The sequence below is a fragment of the Helobdella robusta genome (assembly GCF_000326865.2).
Source record: "Helobdella robusta unplaced genomic scaffold HELROscaffold_50, whole genome shotgun sequence".
Classification (NCBI taxonomy): domain Eukaryota; kingdom Metazoa; phylum Annelida; class Clitellata; order Rhynchobdellida; family Glossiphoniidae; genus Helobdella; species Helobdella robusta.
The window spans coordinates 1,266,186-1,276,035 of record NW_008705255.1 but is presented as its reverse complement, the minus strand read 5'-3'; the positions used below and the strand labels follow the sequence as shown (position 1 = coordinate 1,276,035).

The 9,850-nt window shown below is 37.6% G+C and overlaps 2 protein-coding genes across 2 annotated transcripts; both read left to right on the top strand.

Moving 5' to 3' along the window:
* Positions 1 to 426: 426 nt before the first annotated feature.
* HELRODRAFT_86231 (hypothetical protein) lies at positions 427 to 3,384 on the top strand (the record flags this gene model as incomplete). The annotated part of the gene is made up of 11 exons (XM_009027661.1): positions 427 to 580; positions 792 to 892; positions 1,067 to 1,196; positions 1,313 to 1,462; positions 1,616 to 1,758; positions 1,891 to 2,018; positions 2,123 to 2,186; positions 2,275 to 2,379; positions 2,475 to 2,564; positions 2,804 to 2,869; positions 3,121 to 3,384. 11 exons carry the CDS (start codon positions 427 to 429, stop codon positions 3,382 to 3,384), a joined length of 1,395 nt encoding a protein of 464 aa, XP_009025909.1.
* A 1,621-nt stretch (positions 3,385 to 5,005) lies between these two features.
* On the top strand, positions 5,006 to 9,744 carry HELRODRAFT_178918 (hypothetical protein; the record flags this gene model as incomplete). The annotated part of the gene is made up of 13 exons (XM_009027777.1): positions 5,006 to 5,190; positions 5,342 to 5,501; positions 5,655 to 5,774; positions 5,927 to 6,094; positions 6,835 to 6,981; positions 7,071 to 7,169; positions 7,297 to 7,443; positions 7,876 to 7,992; positions 8,093 to 8,251; positions 8,378 to 8,511; positions 8,683 to 8,938; positions 9,188 to 9,418; positions 9,526 to 9,744. The coding sequence occupies 13 exons, from the start codon at positions 5,006 to 5,008 to the stop codon at positions 9,742 to 9,744; spliced, it is 2,142 nt and encodes a 713-aa protein (XP_009026025.1).
* Between the last annotated feature and the right edge of the window lie 106 nt (positions 9,745 to 9,850).

Genomic DNA, 9,850 nt, shown 5'->3' with positions numbered 1-9,850 from the left:
ATATACAGACAATCATAGGCACATGCAAACATTTAATCAAATGTTGTTTCATGCCATATGAATATCCATCTAGCTAGCTATCTTATCATCTTAACTGTTTTCATTTGAATGTTTTTTGTTTGTTCACTTATTTGTTTATTTCATTTATTTTATCAAATAATTATTTTTTCATTTTATCATTTATTGAGTCATTTAATATTTAATGTTAATCAGTCAATTGTGTATGAATATATGAATATTATGTGTGTGTGTGTGTGTGTGTGTGTGTGTGTGTGTGTGTGTGTGTGTGTGTGTTTATTTGTTTCTATTTGGTTAAATTTTTGAAATGTTTCCAATTAGGCTCCACCATCATCACAGTCTGCTACTTGCTTGGTTTCTGCTATGTAGAACTGCTTATACTCCAACAGCAACAACAACAACATCAATATGGCCAACTTAACATTGAAAGTGTTGGTTGAGGGTGGAGGTGTCATTCGCACCATGCAGTTCCATCCGTCCACCATTGCATTCGACGCTTGCACCATCATCAAGCAGAAACTTCCGGAAGCTAGGATGCTCATCATTAACAACAACAACAACAGTGAAAGCGTAACTGACGATGCTAACAACTGTAAGATTAATTTGATGGTGATGATGCTGATGTTAATGTTGATGATGATAATAATTATTAGCTAGCTGTGTTTCAAAATGAAATGACAAAATGTTATTATGCAAGAATTATCTTAGTTGAATGAGCTGACCATATGATGATGATGACCTGATAAATAAAATAAAATGAACATTGAAATTAGCAAGCAGTCAATATGGCCTCTACCTAACTGACGACGATCCTAAAAAAGGTATTTGGTTGGAACCTGGAAGGACCCTTGAGTATTATCTACTAAGAAACGGAGTAAGTAAAATGTGTATGTATACATATAGACAACATCTGCCTAACTTTATTTTGTTCTTTTAAATCCTGGTTATCAATGCATAAGCTAATTTTGGTTGGAGAAAATAGTTGAAATAATTTCTCTGTACTGACACACGCATGCGCACACATGCACACACACGACACTGAAATTAGGACCTGTTGGAGTTTAAAAGTAAACTGAGGCTGATGAAAGTCCGAATGTTGGATGGGACGGTGAAGACTTTACAACTGGATGACAGCAGCACTGTTGAACAACTCATGATCACCATCTGTGCCAAGATTGGTTCGCCATTGTCACCGTTGTTAATTTTGTGTTCTTAAGCTTTTTGTTTTATAATTATTTGCATGTTTTGTTTCTAACACGCACGCACGCACACACGCACGCACGCACACACGCAGGTATATCAAACCACGAAGAGTATTCATTGGTACACGAACTGACGGATGTGGAGAAGGAGGTGACGATGACGATGCGGAGAGGTAGGTCCATTGCTAAGAACCAGAAGAAACTGGATGAGTTAAAGAGGAAACTTCATACCGATGATGAATGTTTGTAATGTTGAAATGTTACAATCACATACAACATTAACAACTACTTATTCAGCAATTAAATCAATCTAACAATCTTCCATTGTTCGACCATCCAAACTACTAACCAACCAACCAACCCTGCAATGAATCAATCGACCAACCACACAATAGTGAATTGGTTGGACCACACAAAAACCTTGAGAGAACAATCTGTTGAGGCCAATGAAACGTTATTGCTGATGAGGAAATATTTTTTCTCTGATCAGAATGTTGATGCACGTGATCCTATACAGTTGAATCTGCTCTATGTGCAGGTCGGTTGGTTGGTTGGTCAGTTGGCTGGTTGGTTGGTTGTTTATAGTTTAATTTTCGGTTTTGATGACTGGTTAGAATTGATAATAAAAAACTGCAAACTCTTCCTATTTTCTATTTAATCAACCAACCAGACAAGAGACGCCATTTTGAATGGTGCTCATCCCATCCAATTAGAAGAGGCCATTCAATTTGCTGGCCTGCAATGTCACATTCAGTTCTCGGATTATGACCCAAACAAGCATAAACCTGGATTTCTTGAGTTGGTCATTTTTTTGTTGTAGTTATCATCATCGTCACCACCGAATTCATTATTCTCATTGCTACCATCATTATCAGCATCATCATTGTCATCATCATCTTTAGACTGAAAGAGTTCTTGCCAAAAGAATATTCAAAAGTGAAAGGAATTGAAAAGAAGATTTTTACAGTGAGAAGTTTCGTGTCCCACACACACACAGTCACGCACACATAGATACACACACAAACACACACACACAAATACACACATACAACAGGAGCACAAGAAACACGCAGGCATTAACGAGGTGGACTGCAAGGTTGCATACAACACTCTTGCCAGATCATTAAAAACTTATGGAATCGCTTTCTTTCTTGTTAAGGTTACACACACACGCACACACACATACACACATACACACATACGTTCATATAAACATACAGGAACACACACACATACGTACATATAAACAAACAGGAAAAATTGAAAGGTAAGAATAAGTTAGTACCTCGTTTGCTAGGCATTACAAAGGACAGCGTCGTCAGAGTTGATGAGAAAACTAAAGAGGTGACGACGACGATGGCGATGAACGATGATACAAAATATTCCCATTGTAATCTTTCAAATAACGCCATCTTCATCCATGTCATCTTCTAAATCTTTATCTTGTTTTTCATTTTTATAACCACCATCTTCATCATCAACACCATCATCACCATCACCATCGTCATCATCAACACCACGATCATCGTCATCACCATCATCTTCGTCATCATCACCACCATCATCATCGTCGTCGTCGTCAGATATTGAAGACGTGGCCGCTGACAACAGTCAGAAGATGGGCCGCCTCCCCAAATACATTCACACTGGTCCGTGGAATGAAAGAAAGAATGGATTATGAATGAACGATTGAATGAATGAACGAATAAACGAACGAACGAACGAAGGAATGAAGAAATATTTGGATAAATGAGCGATTGAATGAGTGGCTGATTGAATGAGGCAATGAACAAATGAAAAAAATTCAACGACCGCGCCAATTAACGAAAAGTTTATGATACACATAAGAATAAACAAATAAATAATTATATTATTAATAATTATAATAATTATAATGTAGGACTTTGGAGATTATGCAGACGCATATTATTCAGTACAGACAATGGAAGGTGAGCAGATGTCCAGGTTGATCGCTGGCTACATTGATATAATTCTCAAGAAGGTTGTCGTCGTTGTTGTTGTTGTTGTCGTCGTTGTTGTTGTTGATAGCATCATCATCATCGTCGCCACCAACAACAACAGAAACTATCAAAGGATTACCAGTCAGGCAGTCTGGAGGAGGAGTCAACTATGTATGAAGACAGCGTTGCTCCCGCCAAGTTAGATGATGTCATCGTCACGTCATGTCATTATCATTATCAGTATTATGATTTCAACCACAACGTAATTAATCTCCATAACATCATGACCTACCCACCAGAGCAACGATAATTCAGCACCAGACGTCAAAAGTAGGTCAGGCGAACATGATCCACCAATCTGTTGCTATGCGAGCAACCAATGATGACGAGGTTGACTTAAATTCCCATCAATCGTCGGCCAATCGGGACAGAGCTTTCATGAATGGAGATGATCAGTGTGATGTTAGTGGCTGACTGTTAATGATACTCACATCTTCTTCGTCGAAATTATCAAATTTCAGCTTTCTCAAATTTTCCAATTTTTATTTTCCAAGATAATTTCTTTGTGACTCGGTGTTAAATTTTTTTTGAAAATAAATTTCTCTTTTTTTATTTTAATTCACTTTACGATTCTGCTTACATTTTTTATTAAACATAAATTGTGTTATATCTTTAACAAAATCAAACTCGTCATTCTTCGCGTTATCACAAACAGAATTCTTTATCAGCCAGAAGGCAAAGAGCTTTCCTGTCTGTAATCACTGACGGTCTGAACGTGTTGGATGAATCAAGGATGATGGTACTGATGACGCTGACGGTGGTGGTGGTTGTTAACATGATGGTGATAATGATGAAACATGTTTTATGTTAGATGAGCTTGAAATAAATTCGTACTTGTGTCTTCAATTTAAATTTGCTGTTAAATGATGTTAAAATTAAGCTAGCTGACTCAATAAAACCTTTGGGCGTTAATATTAATTCTACGCTATTCGAGTCTGATTATATTCAATTCATTTCTAAGAAAATGTATATTTTTTAGGTTTAATTGATCATTACAAGATAGATTTTCTAATTTATGATTTACTCACCTTATATAATTCATTTATTTCGTCTTATCTAACTTATTGCATCTTTACATGGGGTATAATCTGCAAGACTAACCTCCTTGCTTTAACTTTATATTTCTTCAGAATTATCTTCCTAAGATCAAAATCTAAGATTAAAATCAAAATTTCTTCCTAAAAATTCTTATTAAATGAGCGTATTGCAAAATATTTTGAACAACTAAGTTTGCCAAACCGCAAATAACTTCATATTTTATCCTCACTATGTCGTCTCAATTGAATTTCTGCTCTTTTCTGTGTACAATCACATCACCAATCTATCTCCGTCACCCTCTATTTTATTTTCGTAAACAAAAAATACATTTTTCCTAATCCTTCTTATCTGTTGTCCTGGGATCTTGAGATACTTTCCATAAATGTTTAAAAGTGTTAAATGTTCATTTATTTTTCAGCTTATCGACGATTGTCGTCTATTTGTAAAAGCATCGTCTACTGTTTCATTACTTGTATTAATCCCAAGTTCAATGTGATTCATTTTCCAGTGACTTTTGTTGATTTTTGAAACTGCAAACTAAATAATTGTTGTTTTAATTGTGAAAATGATGGTGGTGGTAGTGATGATGATGGTGGTGGTAGTGATGATGATGATGGTAGTAGTGATGATGACGGTGGTGGTGGTGATGATCATTTGAAGCTTACTTCCGATGAGCCTAAGGATGCCAGAAGATCTGAGGCGGTTGGAGATGTGAGTCTGCAGAACATGCGCTCTCAAATGTCCGCCATGAATCAGGCGGTGGCTCGCATCATCAATCTCATGACGTCGCCATCACGTCACCCTCATACTCCTCCTCCTCATCATCATTACCGTCCTGTGGAGGCTGGCGAGGATGTCGACCGTGATAGCAGCCTTGATTGTGTGGCTGTCGGGTCAGCCATCCAGGCCATGTTAGTGGGCTGTGACGATGATGATGATGTTGGTGGTCATTTTATTACAGAATCAGATTGGAACATTTAAAGTTGACCACATAATACCTACATTACATCAATACAAATTTAAAAAGTTTCCCCCAATTCAATATTTCTCCCTAATCGAAAGATCGTCGAACATCTGCGGGTTCTCGCGTCACATTCACGAGTTGGCCGCCTCTATGAGCGGGGATGAAGTTGAGGACGGGAGCAAGTTGTTGGAAGCTGCTCGGAAACTTGTGGATGCCTTCAACGCTCTCCTCTCCAACCTACAACCTCATTGTGATCAGGTGCCTCCCTGGATGTGCCCTTTTTAATGGATGGATGGATGAATGAGTGAGTGAATGAATAAGGGAAGAGACGAATGAATGAATAAGCACTGATAAGTTGGTTGAATGTTAAGGCAATCAAATCACATTCTGCCTACCACCACCACCACTCAGTCGAAGCACGACATGCTGAATTTCGCCAGTCAAATCGGGGAGACCAGTGAAAAACTCATCTCATTGATCGAACGAAGTCACGTGGCTGCTGACGCTGCTGGCATTGATGATTCTTACAAGGTGATGATGATGATCGTGTTGAAGATGTTGTTGATGGTTATGATGCTTTTGATGAGTTGATGGCAGTGATGGGTCTTTTATTTTCCCATCATGTTCATCATCATCGTCGTCGTCTTCTCGATCATCTTCGACTCCATCGTCGCCACACTCAGAACACCTTGCTCAACCTCTCACAAGCTGTCGCCATGGCCACAAACGTGCTGATGATGAAAGTAAAGGGTGTGGCTTGCGAGAGAACCAACCAATCGGAGCAGAGAGATATAATCAGCTGTGCCACAAACTGTGCCCACCGTACATCACAGCTAGTTGCTTGTGCTAAGGTTGGCTGGCTGAAAAGAAATTAATTTTCTTTTGCTCCTTCAAAATTAACTAAAAATTGTAAATAAGTAAGCAGGGTGACCAAAAAATAGAATTCTAAAATAAATTCATTGCGCGCAGTAACTGAAATTTCACGAATAAATCTCAACCTCAGTGAAACAACATGCGTTGGTAGGATTGCTTTTCATCACCTCCCATCACGAACTATTCACTGAGAATCAATAACAAATTGGTAATGTTTATATTTAGTAGAATGAAATAAGAGGAAATGGAATGGAACTAGTATCAGAGATTTTTGTAGTGAAAGATTTCCGTTTTTTTTTTAGAGTTGGGTAGGGTGATATTTTCGGTTTGAAATTTATTTTTCAGCAATTTATTACATTCTCCTGGTCACTTCTTATTTGTTAATTAGTTTTAAATTTGTTATTAATTAATTTATTTATTGTGTTTTGTTTGTTGCTGAGGGTTTAATTTGATCGGTTGCTTGTCGTCAGGTTGTAGCTCCTATCATCCAATCAAATGATGAATGTCAAGGCGAAATCATTCAGGCAGCCAATCGAGTTTCGCGATCTGTCCGAGATATTCAGGTGTTTATGATTGCGACGAAGATGGCGGTTGTATATTTGATAATACTGAATGATGGTAGAATGTTGATGAAGGCATTAATTGATTACTACAAACATGAATAAATTTAGTTAATGGGTGAGTGTAATTGCTAATGAACTGACCAATCAACGAGCAGGAATCTTGTGCGATGAATGACGTAACGAAACACGAGCTGGACGAAGCGGCCAATCAGGTGATGTTGTGCGTGCAACAGCTGATCGACCACGTTACTACATCGTCACTTCGTTGTCGTCAGCATTATACTAATAAAGCGTTTGATAAAGTTAGTGTCAAAGAGAATGATGATAATGATGTTTTGATTTCGATTGCTATGGTGACGATGTTTATGGATGGTTCTGTTTTTTGAAACAGGCGAACAAAGTAGCAGTGATTGTTAGGACAACAGATGAACTTTGCATGAACATCAACAACACGCAGGTGATGATTCAACAAGCAAGACTGCTCGCCATGGTCAGTTCATACCTCACTCACTGTACATTCGAAACGAAACGAAATTTTCATTTGGTTCTCACACATTTCACACACGCACACACAAACACACACACACACAAACAAACAAACACACACACACTCACAGGCGACATCACAGCTGGTTAATGCTTTGAAATTAGAAGCAGAGGAGGAGGAAAAGATGAAGAGAAAGAACTCGGAGGAACATCACAAGCTCCTCACTGCTGCCAAAGAGCTTGCTGATGCTACCACCAAGATGGTTGAAGCTGCCAAGGTTTTTATCGTTTATTAAGTGGCTGCTGCTGATGATGATGGTGATGATGGTGGCGTGGATGATATTTAGAAGTACAAAAATATTTTATTTAGTTGAATTTTTTCTTCAGTTTGATTGATTGATTAGAGTTGGTCCCACTTCTCTCAAAATTTAGGGATGTGCCATAACTCCAAATGAGCCATCGAAACATGACAACCTCAAGAAAGCTGCCGAGAACCTCAAAATTCTGACCAATCAGATTGCTTCATCTAAAGATAGCACAGCTGATCACATATGGTGCTTGCAGGTCAGATGGTTGATTGGTTGATTGACTATTGACAGTTTATTGATTGATATGTTGATTGGCTGGTAGTTTGTTTGATGATTGATTGGACATTTGGTCATTTAAACAAATCAGCATCCAGCTAACCACCAGTCAACCAATTACAACAGATTTCATTGAGAAGATTGACAACTCGAACGACACAAATGATGAACACGTGTGCTGGAATAGGAAGATATAATAGGGATGTTCGTATGCAGCAACAACTGCTCAACATTTGCAAGATGGTTTGTTGTCGTTATTCTTCTTGATGATGTTGTTTTAATGATGATGTTGTTTTAATGAGGTCTTTGTTGTAATTGATGTCATCATGATAATCGCTTACAGATATCCAGCAACAACATACTGCAAGCAGTTCAGTCGCTAAGAACTTCGGTGGTCACCATCAACAACATCAGCAGCAGCTGCTGCAACAACGTAGATGAAGTAGAAACGCAACAAGCAATCTTAGCAGACCTGGTGAACACTTCCAAGTGCATGCTTAATGTGAGAGTTTATTGATTTGTTTGATGTTAATTCTTGCACTCAGTGTAAAGCTTTATCGGTAATTATTGTTTATTTTCTGATTTGGTATAACTTTTAAAAGTCTTTCGATAAAAAACAATTTTCTAGCCCTGCGAACAGCTGCTGTCAGCTGCTTTAGCAACAGCTGCTACAATTATGGAGGAATCAGCTGTTCATCATCTCAGCTGCTCGGCTGATCAGCTGACTGAAGCTATGCAACTTTTGAAAGAGGATGTCGAGAAGTTTGTGTCATCCATCAATCAATTATTCATTCATTCATATTGTAATGAAATCAATTTTAATCTACCTTCAACCATTCATTAAATTTAAATCATTCAACAACTTCTTAATGATGATGACAACAGCTATTTAATAATAATAATAATAATAATAGTAATAATAATAATGAACAGATGTAGTTCGATTCTTTCATTGACCTCTGATCCGATGGACTTGTACCTTCAAACCATCAACCAAGCCCAACATGAACTTCGAACTTTCAAATCATGTTTGAGAGCATTTGAGGTGGAAAAAGATTGTGATGGTGAGAAGGAGGAGAGAGATAGTGAGGAAATGAAGAGAGAAAGGCAGGTGTGGTTTAATAAGTTGGGCACCTCATCAAAAAATGTGGGCTCATGTATGGCCAGGATGCTAACTCATGCTATTCAGGTTTGCTTGTCTGTTTACGGGTTAGCTGGCTGGTCGGTGCTTTCTTTTCAATCGTTTCATTTGTTTCATTCATTCGTTCCTTCATTCATTCATTCACTCATTCATTCATTCATGTCATGTTGATTGATTTATTTATTCATTTTTAAGTCAATTGATAGTAGTTAATTTAAATTTAATAATATTTAGTCAGTTAAATGCGTTAGTGAGCAAACAAAATACACACGCACGCACACACACGCACACACACAGGGACGAACCTCAGAGACCCACCAGTCGACTGATGAATCAATCTCCTCCCTAATTTCACTAACTAATTCCGTCAAAGGCATCGTAGAATGTTCCCCTCATGACGTCACATTACAGGAAGCAGTGATGGACCTGGGCAGTGATGTACTGGAAAAGTCAAAAAATTTAATTATTGAAGCAAAGTTGGCTCTGAAGGAATGTGCCGGGACGGATCGACAAACGAAACTCGTTTCGGTCAACTTGTTGTTAAGTTACTCTTATTATGTGTAGAATTAATTCAACTGTGTTAAATAAATAATTAAAATGAATTGTTCATATTTAAAAATGTTGAAATTGAACAGGTGGCCAAATCATTGTCACATGCTCTCAGTCAGCTGATCAGCTGCGTGCCAGGCGTCAAACAAGTCGATGACGTCATCAGATACATCAGCAATTATAATGTAACTATACACCAGCAGGTCGATAGAATTGTAGTAATTAATAATTACGATCACACGAGTCTTCCATTAAACCAATATTTATTAAGTAAACCAGAAACCCGTATTCAGCAGAGTCTGTAAGGTAACTAATATATCTACAAAATTAAAAATGGTTCAAGCAAAAATTAAATGTCAAAATTACTATAACAATATAATTAACATATTTAAAATATTAAATGTTAAATAT